Genomic DNA, 22145 nt, shown 5'->3' with positions numbered 1-22145 from the left:
TCTTTTGTTTCTCATGAATATCAGTCTTAGATGTCAGTGCAGGCACATAGAGATGTTTTTTCAAGTGCTTCCTCTGAAAAGACTTGAGTCACAGTTCTAGAACAGTTGGGTGGTTCTTTGTTTTGAGGAACAAGTATCTTTGTCTTGCAAAACCATGGAAAATAAATTGCTGAGTAGCAAAAGTGAATCTTTTTAAGATCAAGAATTGCCTATGTATGTTACTTTCTAGGATAAAACTTGAGAGTTACTTTAAAATTTGTTACCTTACACATCAAAATATTATGGCAACCGGTTTCATTATTAATTCCTAGCTGACTTAAATCTGTCCATGTTACTGTTTCTTTTTCTCACCTGTGATCTCTAAATAAATACCACATTCAGTGTATAATAGTATATATTAGTAGTCATGTGTAGTCATTTATTATTACTTATTCTTCATGTATAACACTTATATCATTGTTTTATTAATCATTTGTTCTTATCATATATGGGAAAAAGACTCAGTCCTTGCCATTAGGGAGCTTACAGCTGGGTTGGGAGACAAAGCAGTTAGCAAAGAGTGTAGAGGTGCTGGGAGAGAAAGGGTGCCTAACCCGGAGGATTGTGCTGCATACCCAAAAGGAGGACGATTGTGACAGTTGAGATTTATTGACTACTTCTTAAGGCCCAGGCACAGTTTCAGAGGCTTTTACCTGTAATCATTTCATTTAAATTCACTCACAACTCTGTGAGGTGAGTGTTGTTACTATTTTCTTCATTTTCTAGGTCAGGAGATTTAAGGATTCTGATGATGAATGACTTCCCGAGTCCACCCTGTTAATACATGGTAGAGCAAGTCAGCCTGAAGCCAAAGCACTGACATCTAAGACTGATATTCATGAGAAACAAAAGAGCCATGCCCAGAAAGCCAAAGCAGTTAAGAAACTGCTAAACATAAGAGTGGTAGCCTGAGCTAGGGCAGTGGCAGTGGCAATAGGAAGAGGGAGACTGGTGATTGACTGAATGTGAAGTGGTCAGGTCAGTGAAGAATGAATCAAGAATGATGCCCAGGTCTCTGGCTTGAACGACAGGGTGCACAGTTGGGAGAACACAGGAAGAGGAGCAGGATGTGTGTGGGGGTGTGTGTGAGTGTGTGTGTGGATGTGTGTGTGTGTGACAGTGACAGGAATGGCAGAGACGCCAATCTTAATCCTTGAAAGGCTGAGGTATCCATGGGACATCAAAGCGGGGAAAGAGGGCATATTGAAGGTTCAGATCCAGAGTTCAGGCTAGAGATAGAGATCTGCAAACTACTGTGTTATAAAAGTGTTACTTATTAATTGGAACTAATTTTAGTGACCAAAAGAATCACACAGTTATTTGTGGTTTTGCTTCTGAGGTAAAGCATTCAGAAACTAGGAGACCCACTTCGTCAGTTTTTCAAAAACCCTATTTATTTCGATTACTTTTTTTGTATTTTTTCCCTGAATATTCAAAATTTAAGAGAATAGAAAATTTTTTTACTGAAATTTGCTTGCTGTTCAGGAATTTGAATACTGTTGTCAAATGATTGGTCTGCTGTTTAAGGTTTTAAGAGTCCCAAGACTTAAGGTACCACAACTCCGCCTCTCCCAAGAGTCTGTGCTCTGCCTCTCCTTGTCTGTCAGAATCATTTACTTGGAGATGTCCAGACACTCTCTTATGTGTTTTTTTTTTTTCTTTTGAGCCCAGAAAACTGCATTTTGCCAAAATTAAGTGGGTCTTGCATTCCAAGAGACTGTAACCAGCTCTCAGTTCACACCACATGATCATCACATGGGCTCTTGTGCTGGCAGAAACCCTTCCTTCTGCCTTGGCGTTTCCTGTGGCAGAAGCTTAGCAGGAACGTCTGGCTAATGCTGCCAGCGCAGTGACGGATTCTGGCAGTGTCCGGTGGCACTCAGATTGGCTGAGGTCAGGGCTAGTTGTTTTTCAGGTTTATTTGAACATGTTTTGTTTCTTAAGAAAACTTCTCTAACTCCTCTTTGATCCATTTGTTTATGTCCGTGTATGTGGTTGGGAAGAAAGAGAGAAAGAGAGGGAGGGAGAAAGAGAAAGAGCTGCTACGATTTTCATTCAGTGTTTTCCCCTTAGGTTATGTTTTCTTGGTTTTATTTAACATTCTTCCTTAAATACTTTACACCTAGACCTGTTAAATTATATTAATAGAGTTTTGTAATTTCATTTTAAAATACAGGTGCTTAGCAAGATGTTTTTCATTATTACATTTTTGAACCAGGTTAATGCTGTTAATAAATGATAAATGTTCATAAAAGATATTTTAAATCAAGCCACATGGTAATTTTCTGGATTTTAATACAGTGAACTTGACCATTTGGGCCTTAGTTTTAGAAAGAGGAAGAGTGAAAAAAACTAGAGGAAAGTTCTGTGAGCAGTTTTGCTGATATTGGCTGGTTTGGGGGAAATCTGTAATTTTGTTTGTCTTAAGCAGTAGAATGAAGCTATGGGCTCTAAGCTGTTTTCAGCATTTTGCAGCAGTCCTTGGATCGCTTGTGGTTTCCTAAGTGTCAGACACGCCATTGCGCACACAGGGGCTGCGTACTCTATTGTGGGTCATCTGAATGAAAGAATTTATCGCCTGCTGCAGAGATGGTTTACATACTTAGAAATCTCTGCTGTCTTTCAAACTATTGACTAAGTAAGTTTAAAACTTACATAGTATTTAAATATATGCATGTGTATACATACTCAGTAAAAATCTGCCGAAGTTTTGCATTTAATATATTTGTTTTGATTTCGTGTATCAGCTGTACTTTTGTTTCTTTCCTAGAAAGGTTAAGGTTTTTAAAAATCTTTAAAAAATGGATTTATTAGGATCTGGCAAGTTTACTTTGGTAATACAACTTCTCTCAGACACTGTACTGAGGAAACAGGGGAAGGTCAAATGATGTTACCAGCAGTGTTAGTGAAACCTGGCATCTCCTAGAACCTGTCTTTCTCCTCCAACAGATGACAAGCCTCTGTAGTTGGTGCCTTCAGTCTGGATTGGTTTTTTCGTTTGTTCTGGTGTTTTTTTTTTTTATTACGTTTGGATGGAATTTTTTGACTTGAGAACCATGGTTCAGGCTCTTTCCCTTTCCTTCAGCAAAACTGGCTTGCTTAAACATGGTCTCATCTCTGCAGCTGTTCCTTTTTTATTTAACTTTTTTTGTTAAAATTTTTTTACAACTTTAAAACACACCCTGCAGCATATGGGATCTTAATTCCCCAAACAGGGATCGAACCCATACTCCTTGCATTGGAAGGTCAAGTCTTAACCACTGGACCACCAGGAACATCCCTTTGCAGCTGTTCTTAAACAGACCTTTTGGCATGCAGAACTCCTGATCCTAAAATATAAAAGTCCACACTGGAGTTGGGAATCATATCTTTTCAAATTGGGCTTAGGCAGCGGGAGGGGATAGGAGTAAAGTACTTTGCAAGATATGCGTACATTTGTTATTATAAAAAGGAAAATACTTTTCTTTAGAAATGATGATATATATATATAGATATAGATATAGCCATCAAGCTAAATAAGTCAGTGTTCCTCTTGGGAAACAGAGTAGTGGGCATCCAGGAGTGTAAGCTTGTAATGGAGAGAGAAGGATTTGGAAGGCATAGAGGATCAGAACTGTGTATTTTAATAATAAAAATAGTACGAGACACATAAATGTACCACACACTTGGCAAGACACCTCTTGTGTATAATTTCATTTAGCTTGCCCAATAAAGGAGAGGCGTTATTATAGTAGGTGTTTACAGGCAGGGTAACTAAGAGAGCTTATGCAGCTTGCCTGTGATCATACAGCTGATGAGAGTCAGGATCAGAATTTGAACTCAGGTCTTTGACTCTAAAACTTTACTGCACTCGCACGCTATACCGCCACGCTGTACTCTCTTGACATACTGGTCTCTGGAAATGTCAGCCGAGGCTAAGGAAGTGGGAGTCTTCAACAGTTGTTCTTGTCATCACAGAACAACCCTGCTTAGCAGCCTAGCAGCTCTGTAGTGTCTTAAAGGTGGGAGCCAGCTCCTTTATGTGTCCCAGGGAAACTCCCCTTGTTTAATTGGGTTTTGTTCATAATGGTTTCAATCAGTGAATTTTAACAGCTCTCAAAGCAGTCACATTGAGATTCATATGACAGGGATAGAGGAATATGTATAGCTCAAGGCTGAGGTACAGGAGCAGAGAGCCCCTGAATGGTTCCTGGAAGCAACCTCAGAGACCTGGGTTTTTACACTGGGTTTGCATATGGAATCTACACCCTGCCCTCATGCCAACATTGAAGGCTTTCAGATTGGTAGAGAAGATTATTCTGGGCCAGGCTCATTGCTTAGGTATGAGGTTTAAGTGTGTGACCTTAGATGTATCAGCTCTGAGTTCCAGTCTTGGCCACTTGCTGGGTGACCTTGAGCAGGTCACTTCATTGCCTGCGTTTCCTTATCAGGTAAACAGAGGTCATAGTAATATTAATAACCACCTCATAGGTTGTTGTGAGGGTTAATGGAGCTAATCCCTCTAAAGTATAAGATCAGTCCTTGGCAGGAAGTGCTCACCGTTAACATAACCACCTTCTCAGCCTTAGAATAATCATAGTTACGATAGCACTGTTACCCTGGGTCCACTGGTTGGATTAAATAGAACTTGGTCCTCTGATCTTGACTTTCCTGAAGGAGCAGTGTAGCTGCGTTCCTGACTCCTCACTGCGTTGTTGATGTTTGCTCCTCATTCTAGACTTCGTCCCCCACTGGCTGCACAGGCCGCTTAGTGCCTGATTCCCAGCCCCTGTCCACCTTCCCTCCTGGGCAGACCCCGATGCTGGTACCAGCGGCCCCTGCACAACTAACTGTCTTTGGTCCCTGTGACAGTGTCTCTCCCGAGTCTCTGCCCACCATTCCTGATTATTTTCTTGTTCTGGCACCATTTGCTGCCTACCCCTTAAGTCTAATTCCACAGGAAGCCTTCTCTGGTTAGTCTCTACTAGCTTGCTGGGCAAGGTCACTGCAGCACAGCCTGGCCATTTCAGAATCTATTTCTAGCCCTCATCTCTAGGTTCTTATTCCAAACGACTTTTGCCTCTTGTCACTGTGGAGAGTGAGTTTTCCGCTCTTACCTGGGCTACTGCAGCACCATCCTAAGCAGTTTCCCTGTAGTAAGGGGATTGTCTTTCACTCTTCTGTCCATTCTTTACTCTCAAGCTACCACATCCAAACCTTCCCTCCCTCCCTTCCTGTCTCCAGATGCTTCTGTGGCTCCGAGATGAACCCCCTCAGTAAGGCACGCAGAGCTCTTTGTGCGCTGAGTCTCGGCCTGCTCCTCTAGGTTCGTCTTCAGCTGGCCCAGTGTGCCTGGCCCTGCACACATCTTGAGACTGTGCTGTGCCATTCCTGCTGCCCGGAATCCCCAGGGGCCCCTTGTCCTGGCAAATGGCCTTCCCAGCAGGTGACTTTTAAGGCTGACTTCAGATCCGAGGTATCTGACGCCTTTCCTGTGTTCCTTTTCTCCCTTCTGACCAAAGCACCCAGACACCCTGCGCTTTTATGGGTCAGAGCTCTGAGGGACAGCGTGTGGGATTTTTTTGCCTCTCTGTGCACCGTGAGCTCCGAGAGCTGGGCACTTTGTCTCCAGTGCCCAGCACCTTGCCTGGCCTCATTCACTATTTGATAACTAGGTGTTAAATGAAGGACTGATGAGAATGTCGCCGTACCCTCACTGTGTGCTTGGTCGTCCCTCCCAGGTCTGGGCCCCGCGATCAGCACCTTAGCCTGGGGCACTGCCATCGTGGGTCATCTGGCCTAGGGTCCGGCCATCTTGGACTCCTCCTCCTCCCCCATTCACTCAAGCCTGATGTTTTTGCCTCAGCGACCCCAGGCAGATCTCTGCTGCCTTCTCTACTTTCTGGCTTCAGTTCAGTTCAGGTCAGTCGCTCAGTCGTGTCCGACTCTCTGTGACCCCATGAATTGCAGCACACCAGGCCTCCCTGTCCATCACCATCTCCTGGAGTTCACTCAAACTCAGGTCCATCGAGTCGGTGATGCCATCCAGCCATCTAATCCTCTGTCGTTGGCTTCAGCCTTTTCTCTTTCTCACTCAACTTCAAATGGTCTCCTGACTCTCATGTCATCCTCTTTCTCCCTTCAAGGTTTCTTTTACAACACAGCCACTTACGGAATTCTGCTCACATCTGACCTTGTTATTCTCCTGCCCAGGTTCCTCAGGGCTTCCCTGGTACCTGCAGAGTACTGTCGGAGTCCTCAGCAGGCATCCCTCAGGGCCTGCCCCAGTCAGGGCTCTCTAACCTTTCTTCTTGCTGCGCTCCAGCCTGGGCTCCTGATCCCATCAGCTTGCTGGTAGTGCTGTGATGAATGAGACTCTCAACCACTTGACTTTAGGTAATGCTTCTGGCCAGATATTTGGTGGAGATCACAGCAGTGCCTATGCTGTGACGGTGACCCTAGTGGATTTCCTCTGCCCCCACTCCCGGCCTCTCCTTTCCTGTCCAGGGGCCTTCAGGCGGTTTCAGGTGACAGTTGCAGTTGGTGAGTGCTCCATGCCACCATGAGGTAAACAGTTCTTTGTCCAAATCTCAGTTTTCCTCCTGGGTTTGTCAACCACTGGACTTTCTGCTTGGCACCAGCCTTGCGAAGTGCTGTTTAAATAGAACATTCTGTCAGTAAACCCTTCGTCAGGTTCTCTCTCTAAGGATTCCTATGACACATCTGATAGAGTAGATAGTAACCAGAGCGCTATCCCAGAGTGCTGAAGGACTCTACTCCCAGAGCTCCATTATCCATAGAGTCTACATTTTAGACCACTGCTTTTGCTGAGCTACAGCTAGAAGAATAGAGAATTTATGCTGATATTTATAGGCCCTACGAGACCTGCCCACGGAGTATAACTAAGTACAGTTTTGGACTTTGGATAGGAATAGTATTGGGTTAGCCAAAAAGTTCTTTTGGGTTTTATAAATGAACTTTTTGGCCAACCCAATATATTGTTAAGAACTTGCGCTTTAGATTTTGAGTCTGACAGTTCTGAGTCGAGTTGTTGCCATTCTGGTTACTAATTGTGTAGTTACAGAGGAACCTTTCTCCTCATTTGTATGAAAGTAAGAATATTCTCTATATTGTAAGTGCCTTATAAGGATTAAATGTGATGGTATATAAACAATGCTTAACAGCAATTCAGGTACTTAGAAAAGACTCAGTAAATATTAGCAGCTACTTTTATTATTGTTACTACTAATATTTACTCTTCACACAAGTTCCAGTTTTACAGGTCTTATTGCAGAGATAATTAGGCAGGCTTACCTCACAGGGTGTGGATTAATTAATTGATGTTGGTAAAGCGTTTCGTGAAACCTTTGTGTACAATAGATTAAGTATGAGTTAAGATTAAAGTTGGTCTAGTTTAAAAAGACTTCATATCATGTGCTCTGTACAGGGGAGTTTCATTTCTTTTCAGGGCAGGTGACAGGCCATTTTGTAACATGTATTTGTCTTTGATGGAGTCATGCTTGTAGAACAGAATCTTGGTGCCTGGAATCACACACATCTGAAATACACAGGATTTTCAGAAACTGTTTCTAGTGGAGACCTGGCAGAGGCCACTGTGCACAGGAGTTTTGGAAGCAGTCGTGTGGTGTTTGCTCTGCCCCTTCTCCCTGCGCCTCAGTGGCGTTGTGCACATAGCGCATGAGCACCTCTCCCCATGAACACCCCCCCCAGGCCTGGACACTGTCAGGTGCCGGCAGCTCCCTGGCAGGTATCTCCACTACATGTGAGGGTGCTTGCCAGGACCCTCCAAAGCAGAGAAGGATTCAAGCAGCCTGTGGCCCTTGCTTGTTATGAAAGCAAGGAGTGTGGTTATCATGTTGATTGGTCTCTAAGGAGGCAGATATGAGGCAGTAATATTTTAGACTTAGCTACAATAAAGAAAAGAATGGGCTAGAAGTGCAGAATCTGTTCCTGACTCTGAAGAGTTGTAGCTTCATGGAGAGCCTTCTGAGGGAGGTGAGGCCGAGGACAATCTGTGAGACGTTTACTGTCTAAACAGGACCAACACTTTATGACCCTTGGACTGGGCTCTTATTTGTAAATAAAGTTTTATCGGAACAAAGCCACACTCTTTTGCCCATGAATTATTTATGGCTGCTTTTGTGTCATGACAGAGACCATCCGTCCAATGAGTCAAAAATAATTGCTCTCTGGCCTTTTATAGGAAAAGTGTGTCATCTCTAGCCCAAAGTTGTGGTCTTCTCAGGTCTTTTGTCTTAGCAGGACTTAGGATCTTAAGAGTGTGGGTTTTAGACTCAGACAGACCTGGACTCATATCTCAGTCCTGCTGCTAACTAGCTGTGTGACCTTGGGCAGATGGCCTAATGTCTCTGTGCCTCCATTTCTTCTGTAAAATCAAGTTAATAGTTAGAACCTGCCTTACAGGGTTGCCAGGATGAAATGACACAATGCCAAGAATGCACTTAGTGTGTGGTATCTGGCTTGAATTAAGAGCTCTGTAAATGTTCACTGCTGTGCTTAGGATGATTCTGTGGCTCTGCAAATCATAGTCTCCATTGTGCTGTCTGGGGTGACTTGAATAGATCCATCTCAGACCCACTGCCATGAGCTCAAAGAAGAGGAGTAGGAGGTTTTCTCACACAGCAGAGTAGCAGCTCAGTGAATGGGCTGAGACCCTTGTTCCCCTGCACCCCGACCGTCAGAACAGCACTGCTGAAGATGGTGCGCAGACTGTCTCCTGGCTGACTGCATCATCCCCGTCCGCTCTGTATTCTATCCCCCCCTTGTTTGTGATGTTGCCTTATACGATTAGGAAGTATTTTCGTCCTTATGCTGTGATCCCAGGCATTGTTTAAAGACTTGAAATTAGATGAGGCTTCTCGCTGTGTCTGTTCCTCATTCATAAGCACTTGTGGAGTGCTTCTCTGTGCCGAGAACAGTTGCACACTCCTGTCTAGGTCCAGGCGCAGTGCTTCTGGATTTGTTCCTTTGCCTCCCTCTTGGCTACATGACTGCCAGCTCTAGTTTGTTTTCAAAGTGGTGGCACCCCAGTAGGATGCCAAAGCTGGGAATTTTCGTTATGTTTGCTGACTTTATCCTGGGGGAGAAGAGAGCATACCGCATTTCAGGGTCTACTGATGGCTGTTTCTTGGGACAGAAGAAGGAAACTGGGGAACAGGTTGACCAGTTATCTGCAAAGAAGGCCAAAAAACCATGGGATTAGGCTCTGATGGATCTTGCAAAGGAGGCCCATGAAAAATAAAACAAGCCCTGGCAGAACTCAGGCCTTCACCCCTAGGGCACAGCAAACCCAGGAGAATTAGAACAGCAGTGGAGGTCAAGGCTGGCCAGTACCCTCCCCTCGTCTGGCACCGTTCCTCTCTTAGGAGTATACCCTAAACCTAAAGAGAATCCTTCACTGAGCTATAGACATGTAAGACACGTTTTCTAGGCCGGATGTGTTGATGCTGGGAGGATAGTGGTAGACAGCTGCTGTGTAGCCAGAGATTAGAGAGAGAAATACAATAAGGTGAAAGTGGACCATGTCTGCCAGTGAAAAACAGTACAAAAGGGACCTTCCCAGGCACTGTAGCTGTGCTTCTGAATTGCCATCCATCATTGGTAGCACAGTGATAACACATGGATAACACTGACTTAGTGCTGTGTTTTTGGTAGAATCCAACTATGTGTCGTGTTGTAATGCTGCTTACAGCTGGGCCACAGAGTCCTGCATGCCCTCACTCTGCCTGCCTTGCCAGGCTTGTCTCACTTCCACACCCTGTACCCCAAGCTCTAGCTACACCCAGCTTTATAGCTTTTCAGACATGCTGGGTGCTTTTCTACATGCCCATTCCTCCTGGAAAGCTCATCCCTGTGGCCAGTTCCTGGTCTTTCTCCAGGGATCTGTCTGCTTGAAACATCTCTTCATTAGAGACCATCCAGCCCCTCCCGTCAGAGCCTCCTAATGCACCCAGTCTTTCCTCTGTGGGTCTCATCATGCTTGTAACTAGTTTTTAATGTCTGTTTCCCCAACAAACCCTGTGAGGGCAGGGACCAAACCTTGGTTGGATGTTTGGCACACTTTAGTGGTTTACTACATTTGTTTACTGACTGAATGACCAGAAGGAGCACTGATTTATAAATGGTGGGTATGAGAAAAGCTTTTTTATAAAAAAATTTTTTTTTTGTTTTGGTCTTCTCTTTCAAATAATTTCTGAACAAAGTATTTTATTATTTTATAGATACATATTATGTTTAAGGGATTCTCTGACATGGCATTATTTTCAGTGACTGTATGTGTGCTGAACAAATCTTACTTTTCTCTTTTCCCTACAGAATGAAATGTGCCTGGCTACTCAACAGCTTTCTAAGCAACTGCTGGCATATGAAAAACAGGTAACTTGATAAATATGTGGCATATGTCTTAAGAGAGTCCTAGGTGGAGTTCTTACAAAGGAATGTTCTGGGGGCATCCTTTAGAGACCTTCCTTCTAACTTTGTTTTTTTCCATAGGCCAGTTCCATTTTTTCTTGTTCTTGCCTTTTCTTATCCACTGATAAATTCTAACTGATGATTATCCGAAAGTCTTTATGATATATTCTTATATATGTATTCTTAAAATTAGCTTACAAAAGTAATCAACTGCCCTAAGGGTTCGTATTTTTTGAGGGACTACAAGTGCATCAACACTAAGAATTCCAGGCAATAAACTGAAAGATACTATTATATCTAGATAGAAGGGTGACGACCAACAACGGGATAGCCTGGGAAAGGCAGCTGACAGCGTGGCTGGGGCAGAACAAGGGAGAGCTCTGGTTCTCTGCAGTCAGACACTCTGACGTCATGTGCTCTTGGGAGGGGAGGAAGTCGATGTAGAGGGCAGTGTCTTGTGGGATGATGCTATAGTGCTGAATCCCCTGGCATTTAGCTAACACCTGGCACTTTTTTCCTTTGGTCTTAGAATTTTGCTCTTGGCAAAGGGGATGAAGAGGTCATTTCTACACTCCACTATTTTTCCAAAGTGGTGGATGAGGTAAGATGGCAACATGGCAATTTTTTTTTTTTTGATTGAAGGATAAAGGTTTTACAGAATTGTGTTTGTTTCTGCCAAACATCAACATGAATCAGCCATAGGTATACCTAGCAAATTTTTATTTGATTCTTTTTTTGAACTTTCTTTCCTCTTTATTTCGGCCTACTTTTTATTTTTAGGTATCTACTTAAATATCTGAGAAGGTATCTCAGCCTTATCTTCCAAGGCTCATTTCATAAATGAGATTTGTATGCGGTTATGTTTGATTTTGGCTTGAAGGGACAGGCCTTGGTACACATAGCAATAGATTGAAAGAAAGACTTCTAAAAATTCAGTTTCCTAAGGAGGAAGAATTAGTGTCTCGGGGCTGCTGTAATAAAGTTACACATAGGTGGCCTGAAACAATGGAAATGTATTCTCTCACAGTTCTGGAGGCCACAAGTATGAAATCAAGTTGTTGGCAGGGCCACGTTCTCTCTGGAGCATCCAGAGGAGAATCTGTCCTTGCTCCTCCCAACTCCTGGTGACTCTGGGTGTTCCTTGACTTGTGGCAGCATCACCCCCGTCTCTACCCCTGAGTTCACATGGCCTTCTCTCCCTACCCTGCCACCATCTGTTTGCTCCATGTCTGTGTCCTATTCTCTTATTAGAACACTTGTCAGTGGATTTAGGGCACACCTGGATAACCCAGAGTGATCTTATTTTAAGATCCTTTATTGTATCTGCAAAGATCCTTTTCCCTAAAATTCACATGGTATAGACATCCCTTTGCGGGGAGTGTGAGTCAACCCACTACAGAGAGATTTTGACAACTGTTCTTATGGCTCTGTTGTATAATATATTTGGAATATTTGTGAATAGCATGTGTTGGTATAGGAGAAGTGTCTACATCCTGATCATAAAAAACTTAAGAGCTCAGGTGCTACAGGTGCTGGGCAGCACCCTCTGCCAAATTAGATGAGCGTAAACGACTTCATTTTTCAAGGCGTTTGTAGCGCTTACAATAGAACATCTTCAGAGAATAAGCAAACAAGACAGTGCACAGGTGCCATTGCATTGCGCCACCGTTGATACGAAGGTGACGCTGTCTTCAGTTTAAAAAATGAGAAACTAATGTTCACATAAATTTGTGCCAGTTGTCTGTTCATTCAGTTCACCAAGTTGATATTCATTCAACAAATACTGACCACCTGCTATTTAGCAGATGCAGTTCCAGGCACTAGGGATGTGGATACAAACTGTCCAGTTGGTAGTGAGCTTTGTCCTCTGTTCCACTGCTGGGGCTCTTTGTATAATAATATGGATGCATGTCTAGTCCAGAAGAGGAGGAAGATGAATGGAAAATGGAATTAGGGAAGAGCAACAAGTAATTTTGTTGAAGGTTAGAAGAATTTTCCTTAGTTAACAGTAAATGAATAGCCCAGGGGGAGAAGCGGTAGTCTGCACTCACTGAAGTTATGTTTTCTTGACCAAAAGAGAGTTGCTAAGGAAATGTGGTTATTTGTGAAAACCCTAAATTAGGATTTCCACTTTAAGATCTTTACTTATAACTATATTTTCCTGGGCAGGAATGATCATTCTTCTTTTTTTTTTTTTAATGAATTGATTTTTATTGAAACATAGTTGATTACAGCAAAGTGATTCAGATATATATTTTTTCTTTCATATTCCTTTCCATTATAGTTTCTTACACAATATTGAATATAGTAGGACCTTGTTGTTTATTTTATATGTAGTAGTTTATATCTGCTAATCTCAAACTCCTAACTTATTCTTCCACACCTTTTCCTCTTTGGTAACTTTAAGTTTGCTTTCTGTGTCTGTGAGCCTGTTTCTGTTTTGTAAATAAGCACATTTGTATCATATTTTAAATTCCATGTATAAGTGATACCACATGATTTCCATAGTAGCTGCACTGGTTTACATTCCCACCAACAGTATAGGAGCCTTCTCTTTTCTCCACACCCTCTCCAGCATTTATTATACCTCACTATAGCTTTCATTTGCATCTCTCTAACAATTAGTGATGTTGAGCGCCTTTTCACGAACTTACTGGCCAGTGATGACTCTGTCAGTGGGGAATGATTATTCCAAAAGGATGGAAGCTTGGAAGTGTGATTTTTATAGGCAGTATCATAGCCTTCTGGAAACTTAGCACTGTGACTTTTCACACAAGCCTGTTGATGTCAAGACTTAAACCAGTGAAAGCAGTTAACTCAGGTGGGAAGTAGAGAGTAACTTTTGAGGTAGTTTTCTCTACCTGGGTCTATATCAGATTGACAATTTTTCAAAAGAAGTAATTTGACTCAGAAATTGAAAAATCCAACTAAAAGTAGAGATTTGTGTCACTTATATTTAATAGGATGTGTTGGATTCAGATCTTTGATATTATAGGCATATAGAGATTTTTATCCTTGATGATTTCACCAAAAGCAAGGTTTCTAGATTACTTATTTTTAGTGCCTCTGAGACAGGAAATTTTTGACATTATTGATTCCATTGCCCAGTGTGTCAGGCCCTCTCCTCTGAGTGTTACTTATTCACGTTATTGTTTTATCCTCAAAAGAGTCATGCAAGGAGCATGCTGCGTTGCCCATTTTCTGTGTGATGATACTGAAGAGCCAAGAGAAGGTCTGTGTTCTTTGCATACTTCTCAGCAGAGGTGGTGTGTTTGGAAGTGATTATTCCTTACCTCCCAAGGCCCCAAAGGAAAGAGTTGGTGACACAGATCCCTTGATCCTTCAGAAGAAATTAGGAAGAAAATGAATAATTCGGAAATTTGCCATTCCTGAGGTATATAACCTTTGGAAAGAAAACCATTTAACCTCTCTGTGTTTTGTTTTTTTTCATCTGTAAATGACAGAAGCAGGATAGTCCACTTAACCAAGCTGTTATAAAGATTATAGTAAACAATTAGAGCATTTGATGCAGAGCCAGTTCATTGAATTCATCTAATTAATTGTTAGTAAAAAAAAAAAAAGGTACATTTCCTATTGCAGTTATTCAGGAAAAGTAGTTAACATGTTCTATCCTAATGTGTTTTTTGGCATGGCTGTCTTCATGTGTTCCCCCACAGGGAGAAAAACAAAAAACAAAAAACTGCCATCCTTTGGCTTGATTGAAAGACAAGGGGAACATTGACTGGCCAGCTGCTCCCTTGCCTGACAGATGGTTGACCTTAGGCCAGTTTTTAATCTTGTCAGAGCCTCTGAAAGCACCACCCTGAAGGACCAGATCTGTTGGGAGATCTGTGTGCAAAAGGGGGATGTGGGTGTGTCTTTGATCGCTGCTGAAATAAACTTCGCCTAACATTTACCCCAAAAAACAATCCCTGGGTGATTTCTCCTTATACACCCAACAGGAATCCCAGAGCATCCTCATAGTATCTGGAAGTCAGGGCCTTCCACTGTATTCATTACCAACTACCACACGTTAAATGTTTTGGCCACTTTGTGAGCATGAAAGACAAACTGTATCCCAGACAATGTTTTGAGAAGAGTGTGAATTTTAGATCTCAGTAGCCTGGTTCCAAATAGGAAAAGGAGTACATCAAGGCTGTATATTGTCACCCTGCTTATTTAACATATGCAGAGTACATCATGAGAAACGCTGGGCTGGAAGAAGCACAAGCTGGAATCAACATTGCTGGGAGAAATATCAATAACCTCAGATGTGCAGATGACACCACCCTCATGGCAGAAAGTGAAGAGGAACTAAAAAGCCTCTTGATGAAAGTGAAAGAAGAGAGTGAAAAAGTTGGCTTAAACCTCAACATTCAGAAAACGAGGATCATGGCATCTGGTGCCATCACTTCATGGGAAATAGATGGGGAAACAGTGTCAGACTTTATTTTTTTTGGGTTCCAAAATCGCTGCAGATGGTGACTGCAGCCATGAAATTAAAAGATGCTTACTCCTTGGAAGGAAAGTTAATGACCAACCTAGATAGTATATTGAAAAGCAGAGACATTACTTTGCCAACAAAGGTCCATCTAGTCAAGGCTATGGTTTTTCCAGTGGTCATGTATGGATGTGAGAGTTGGACTGTGAAGAAAGTTGAGCACCGAAGAATTGATGGTTTTGAAGTGTGGTGTTGGAGAAGACTCTTGAGAGTCCCTTGGACTGCAAGGAAATCCAACCAGTCCATTCTAAAGGAGATCAGCCTTGGGTGTTCTTTCGAAGGAATGATGCTAAAGCTGAAACTCCAGTACTTTGGCCGCCTCATGCAAAGAGTTGACTCATTGGAAAAGACTCTGATGCTGGGAGGGATTGGGGGCAGGAGGAGAAGGGGACGACAGAGGATGAAATGGCTGGATGGCATCACCGACTCAATGGACGTGAGTTTGAGTGAACTCTGGGAGTTGGTGATGGACAGGGAGGCCTGGCATGCTGCAGTTCATGGGGTCACAAAGAGTTGGACACGACTGAGCGACTGAACTGAACCGAACTGAGCCAGGGATTAACATCCTAGCTGTTCCACTGATTTGCTCTGTAGATTTAGATATTTATTTGCCCACTTATAAAACTGAGTATAATAAATAATACCCATCTGACAGAGTAGATGGGAACTAAGTGATATAAAAGCACAGAAAGCGGGCACACAAAGTGGTGCATGAGGTGCTCCAAAGTGTTCATGCTGGTGGTGATGATTTTTATTTCTCCTAGACCTTTTACAAAGACAGGATTTAGTAAGGCCTTGAGATGGAAGAGAGGAAAGAATCAAGAGCTGTTAAAATTATCTGGTGAGGAGGAGCGTATCTGAATAGAGCCTTCTTGCTCCTGGAAAGGTCTGCAGTCTGGCTGGTTGTCTCCGCAGGGAGCTTTCTCTCTCCATAGCATTTCCCAGGTCCCCAGTGCCTACACTTGCAAGGTAGGTAGGTTCCGAGCAGGCCAGTCTTTAAGGTATGACCTCAGCCCCATCTGAGAGAACATGCTCACACAGAGGCCTGGCAAAGTGCTAACCTTACTGCCCACACATCAGAGCTTTTTCCTTCTCTAGGGACATGTGGCTCATGTCAAGAACACAGAGCCAGAATTTGCACAGTAAACAAACAATAACCATGGGCTCAGAAATTCCTTTAGCAAACTTAAATGGTGCATTGGTCAGTTAGAACCTTGCCTTTGGTTTTTAATACCTCTTTGCCTATGTCATTTACTGCTTTATGAAGGGTAATTTATTTGCTGAGAAGTCTAACTGAGCTCTTTAATCACATGGAAGTGTTCAGTGTGATCGCTCGGTGAAATAAGACAGAGTCAGAAATAGTAGGTATTATTTTCTTCAATAGACTTCTCTTTCTTTCAGCTTAATGTTCTCCATACAGAGCTGGCTAAACAGTTGGCAGACACAATGGTTCTACCAATTATACAATTTCGAGAAAAGGATCTTACAGGTAAAGTATCTGAGTTCAATGCCATATACTTTCAGAATATTAATTCTTTTAGTATTTTTTTTTTCTGCAACTATTTCTTTTAAGTGTGTGGATCATTGAGAAATACCCTCTTTTTCAGCTTTTATTAAATCCTCACAGTGTTCTTGGCTCACCTAAAGGAAGTCAAAGGCTAATAAGAAAACAGAGTTGGAAACAATTGTAATGTGACTAGGGCAGCTTGATAGGGCTGTACAGGGAACAGAAACCGCACATAGAAAGGCGTTATTACCCTTTGGAGGGTAGGGTGCCAAGGAAGGCTTCCTAGAGAAGATCTCTGAGCTGGGTTTTGATAAATAAATGTTTACCAAGTAGACAGAGATAACAAGACTCATATTACAGGTTGTTGTTGATCAGTCGCTAAGTCATGTCCAGTGTTTGTGACTCCATGGACTGCAGCAAGCCAGGCTTCCTTCCGTGTCCTTCACTGTCTCCTGGAGTTTGCCCAAACTCATGTTGGGGGCATTTGTAAAGGCATGCTGTTCCTGTGGAGCCATGAATACTTTGGAATGTAAGTGGGAAGCTTCAGGAGGAAAGGCCAAAGTGGGGACCATGCGGTATCCATGCTCGATTCTGGGATGTAGCTGTGAACAACAACAGTGGAGCTCACATTTAGTGGGAGGGAGTACCTGCGACTAGTTCAGAGAGCCTAGTTGCTCTTTTGGGTTAATTTTGGTTCTTCAACTAAAATAAAACTTTAGAATAATTTTATATCATTTGAAATGAAGGTAGTGAAAAAATGTATAATCTTGAAAAAACTTAGTTAATATTACTTTTGGGAATGTGGGTTTTCTAGTCCTTTTGTCCGTTTTTATTTCATTGAAAATGTTCATTGCTCAAAGAGTAAAGAATTGTATTTTCTACAACACCGATATAAAAAATTGCAGAACAGAAAGTCTGAACCTGAGTACTGAAGGCTCTGTTGTTCAGGATAGTACTTCGTCTTTAAAAATACAGCACCTTAAAGTTTTTGTTTTAGGCAGAAAAGATGCCATTCATGGAAGGCCAGATCTTAAACATGAAGCTTTCTTCCCCCTCACTTTGAGATCCCCTGTGATCATGTCACCCTAAACTCCCCCCAAGTAGAGTAGCACTTGGCAGCAGCAATGCTTGATAAATAAAACGTAATACATGTCAGCTTGTATGAAGAGAAATCTCAACTGAGCAGGATTTTTCAGGTTTTTTAGTGTTGCTCATCTATAATCGCATGTAAATCCCAGACCTAAATACAGTCCTGTCCTGTGCTGTTTATCCAGTGGTAACTGAAAACTTCATTGAGTGCATTTTAAAAAAAGATTTTCTCTAAATGAAACTATTAGAAACATGTAGGGGTGTCATTTGAAAAACAAACTCTTAAGTCTTTTGGAGACAGAAGAATCCCCCCTGACGACTTGTATGGTCAAACTGATGTTTCTCAGGTTTGTTGGTGGGAACCTCAGCCTGACATGCCCTGCAGCCTTGATGACATGGCCCTTGTTAGTCCAGAGGGCTCAACTTGTGGAACAGTAATATTTACCAGGATGATAATTTTTTTTTTAAGATAATAAAAGTATCCAGTAATAGTGAAAAGAGAAGTCTCTTAGTATTCATGAAAAAAGTTGTTATACTTTTCTGATAACACCAAGACAGAGATTTGAAGGGTTTGCCTTGGGTCATACCAACTCTTTAGTGACCCCATGGACTGTAGCCCACCAGGCTTCTCTGTCCATGGGATTTCCCAGGCAAGAATACTGGAGTGGGTTGCCATTTCCTCCTCCAGGGGATCTTCCCAACCAAGGGATTGAACCTGGGTCTCCTGCATTAGCAGGGGAGTTCCTTACCACTGAACTATCTGGGAAGCCTGCTTACCCACCAGTAAGTACATAATCTGAATGAATATAATGCAAGAGTTTTTAAGCAAGTGATTTAAAATTGATAAGGAAAAAACTCTAAAACTGCTCCAACGGGAAGTAAAAGATGAGAAAGAAAGAAAAAGAATAGAAAGGCAGAAAGTAGCCTCCATATTAGAAAGAATAACAAAAATGTGAAGAGAAATTTATAAGCTGAAAGCAGTTTTGAGACAAAAAACAACATAGAAAATGTGAAAATGCTTTTCTCTGTTGATAAAGTAAAAATGGATTATTTTAGAATTGTAGAAAGTGTTGCTTCCTTTTAAATATCTTCATGCTTTTAAGTTTTTAACCTTGGATGGTCATTGCTCTCTAACATTGACTTTGTTTTTTTGGTCTTACTTTGTTAAGCCATCTTTATACATGATGTGTGTGGCACCTACATGGGGTAATATTTATTGGTGTTGACTTGTTGCAAGTACAGTATACTAGATCGCTTCAGAAGTTTTTCATTAAAGCAAGCATCCCCAGTCACCAGGACCTGGGAGTGCTGGTGAAGACTTTCCCCTTCCATGTACATATCTTTATTTTCCTGGGAAAGCACAGAGCTCTGGGTTGGCATACTTTCTTTTTCTTTGTTTTAAGATGTTTCTTTTCTCTTATTCAGAAGTAAGCACTTTAAAGGATCTTTTCGGACTCGCCAGCAGCGGTAAGCATCTTCTCTAGTCTTGGTATGAGGGTTTAGTTTGTCTGTGGGTAGAGATGCTGAATGAATGTTCTTGCCTTTCAACCCATCTGGGTGCTAAAATGTCTGTTTATTTTTAGAGCATGACCTCTCAATGGCAAAATATAGTAGGCTTCCTAAAAAAAAGGAGAATGAAAAGGTAAGAAAACCTACCTTCCATGTTACTTTTCACTTCATTTATTTAAGCTCCTTTTATGTTTTCCTGTTATGAATTTGTGGCATTGAGGGTGTCCTGAGAATTTTTTTTTTCCTACACATGGATTTTTAAAAATACTTATTCCAAATCTCTTAAGTAGACTTCTGCTTCCCTGTTCTGGCTTTTCAAACTGGTTTATTAAACATGAACTTGGAACCACTGTAAAATGATAATCATGTAATGATTCTATCTTAAGCTTGATACCTCATATGATTATCTGACTCAGATATACTCAGGCACTTGATCTCCTTGCCCTGGATGTAGCCTCTGATTCTTTAACTCATGCTTTCTAGCTTCTTAGGTGCTATAGAGAATATCGGGGACTTCCCTATAGCTCAGATGGTAAAGAATCTGCCTGCAGTGCAGGAGACCCGGGTTCAGTCCCTGGGTTAAGATCCCCTGGAGAAGGAAATGGCACCCCACTCCAGTATTCTTGCCTGGAGAATCCCATGGACAGAGGAGCCTGGCGGGCCACAGTCCAAGGGGTCACAAAGAGTTGGACACAACTAAATGACTGACACACACACACACGGAGAATATCGAATATTTTCAGATGTATAACTTGCACTTCCATTCCATGATTTCCTGGGAATACAGTCTTATGAGTGAAGCAGAATGTGTATGGCTTTGATTGCATGCTGCCATATTATTCTCCTAAAGGACTGTAGTTCTTTGTAGTACTGCCAGCAGAAATTCTTGGCTTCACCCTCACAAACACTGAGATGCCATTAATTTTGGTATTTTTAATTTGACTTCTTAAAAAGTTGGGGGAGAACCTTATGTTTTTTGTCACAAGTATTGCTCTAATGAATAAACAAACATATTTTGAAGTTGCCAGCCCGTACAGAATTGCCGCTTGCTTTGGACAGCTTGCCATTGGTTTTCCTTTCCTCTCTTAACCAGGTGAAGGCTGAAATCGTGAAGGAGGTGGCAGCAGCCCGGCGAAAACAGCACCTTTCCTCCCTTCAATACTACTGTGCCCTCAATGCGCTGCAGTACAGGAAGCGTGTAGCCATGATGGAGCCCATGCTGGGCTTTGCCCATGGACAGGTAGGGCTGTCCCCCTGCCCCGAGGCCTCAGACCTGACCAGCTGTGGAGAACAGCGTGGTGTTCTGCTGACGAAGCCCCTAGGAGACATGGAAGCATCATCAGAGAAAAAAACACAGATGCACAGCCTTCCTAGAAGCTACTAGATGCCAGCACTTGGACAGCTTCCAGAGGGGCTGGGTCCTCAGTAGCTGGACTTGTTAGGCTGTATGTGCAGGAAACAATGGCCCGTTCCCAGGACTCCCGTGGGGAGGAGCCGGCATGGCCTTTGTGTCTGATTCCAATGAAAGCCAGGCGTGGTCCAATTTTCTGAGAAGCCTCTGACTCCCAGATTGGTAGAACTGGGCCTGCAACCCAGGACTCCGCATGTTCCTTTGTCTTCTGTGTGGGAAGGGCTCTTCTCACAAGATAACCTTGCTGAGGTTATTGCCAGCACCTTGGCTTCTGGGGCATGGGGAAACATTGCCACTGCCTGATGAAGTCTCTGTAGAATACTGATCCACCTTCTTCCTCCCATTTCATGGACTACTGAACACTCTGCAGGGAGGCTACAGTTTCAGGATGAGGCCTTGACCTGGGACACCAGCCCTCGCACTTCACCCCTACCTACCCTGCGTTTGCCCCACTTAGCTTGGCTCCAAAACCTCACTTGGGCATGTGAGAAACACACCTGGGAATCTTCCCAGTTAACCTAGGGACTGAAGGGAATGTGAAGAAGCAAAACGTTGAGAAGAAAAAAAGCAACTTTTAAAAAACCCCCCATGTGAGCATCTATTATTTTTAAAATACATTTTAAGAATACATATATTTCCAAAAAATAAAATATCCGTTTCATTCAAAAAGAGAATAAGAGAGAACCTTCAAACATTTAAGCTCAGCTATCTTCTCAGTATGTTTGTTACATTGTTTAGTGGTAGGGACAGTAAGGTCAGCTTATGTCTTTGGAGGTAATATTTAACTAGGGCAATATAATCTGTGTGTCAGCTGAGTAAAGCTGCATTAAACCAGAAACTAGCGCTGTCCAGCTGTGGGCCCCAATCCTGAGCAAATCCTCGGGCACTGCCCAGCTTCCTCGGAAGGGGCACGTGTGCCTGCTCGTGTATACTCGCACTCTGCTGCCCTCCCCTCTTCCGCTAAATACTGTCCCTCTGCCCCTGCCCTTGTCCTGGCATTGTTAGAGAATGCCAGTACTCCCTTGTTCTCTCTGACTAATACCTCTTTCTACATCTGACCTCCTGGATTAGCAGTTCTTGCCTTTGGAGCAGTATTCTTTCTCAGTTAGAGGCCCCAAGTCAGGGAAGGACCTGGACTCAGCATCTCAGAAAGATGAACAGCTCCAGGCCTGACAGGTCAGTGCTTGGGGAGCTGGGTTGGTCAGAGGAGGGTCCTCACAAGGCCTGAAGGATGGGTTTGATACTGACTTGTTTCACTGGCTTTCACAGCCAAGGATTCTAGCGCATCTCCCAGCCTGGCCGCAGAGGGGAAGACATCAAGTGCAGTAGCGCGGTGTAGCCCCTGCACCTAGGAAGGCAGACCAGAGCACACCATCCTTGTTGGGTGGTGGCAGCATCGTTTTCGAGGACTGAGGATGGCATGTTTCATTTTTTATATGAAAAGTATGCAGATTTCAAGACAGAAGGCTGGATGAAAGTCTCACCCTGCAGACTTCTAAATTCTGGTAAAAACAATAGTTCCTTCCTGTAAATGAGGTTGTTGTCTGACACCGTGAATCTCTGGATGATTCTGAAGCATTCACTGTCCTCCTGCCTCATCAGCCCTCTGTACCCACTGCCCACGGAGCATCTGCTTTGGTAGCTGATGGTCATGTGAC

At 42.8% G+C, this 22145-nt stretch overlaps 1 protein-coding gene across 2 annotated transcripts in view; it reads left to right on the top strand.

The window, feature by feature from the left end:
- APPL2 (adaptor protein, phosphotyrosine interacting with PH domain and leucine zipper 2) overlaps nucleotides 1–22145 on the top strand; it is a 55282-nt gene that overhangs the window by 8923 nt on the left and 24214 nt on the right. For both annotated transcript variants that reach the window (XM_052639500.1, XM_052639499.1), the window contains exons 3-8: nucleotides 10375–10434; nucleotides 11000–11071; nucleotides 16373–16460; nucleotides 18993–19034; nucleotides 19151–19209; nucleotides 20170–20316. In XM_052639500.1, the coding sequence (XP_052495460.1) occupies nucleotides 10375–10434; nucleotides 11000–11071; nucleotides 16373–16460; nucleotides 18993–19034; nucleotides 19151–19209; nucleotides 20170–20316 (468 nt within the window). The remainder of the gene's footprint in view (nucleotides 1–10374; nucleotides 10435–10999; nucleotides 11072–16372; nucleotides 16461–18992; nucleotides 19035–19150; nucleotides 19210–20169; nucleotides 20317–22145) is intronic.

The sequence above is a fragment of the Budorcas taxicolor genome, chromosome 5 (genome assembly GCF_023091745.1).
Source record: "Budorcas taxicolor isolate Tak-1 chromosome 5, Takin1.1, whole genome shotgun sequence".
NCBI classification, from domain to species: domain Eukaryota; kingdom Metazoa; phylum Chordata; class Mammalia; order Artiodactyla; family Bovidae; genus Budorcas; species Budorcas taxicolor.
The sequence above is the reverse complement of the archived record's forward strand: the minus strand, read 5'-3'. Positions and strand labels throughout refer to the sequence as shown.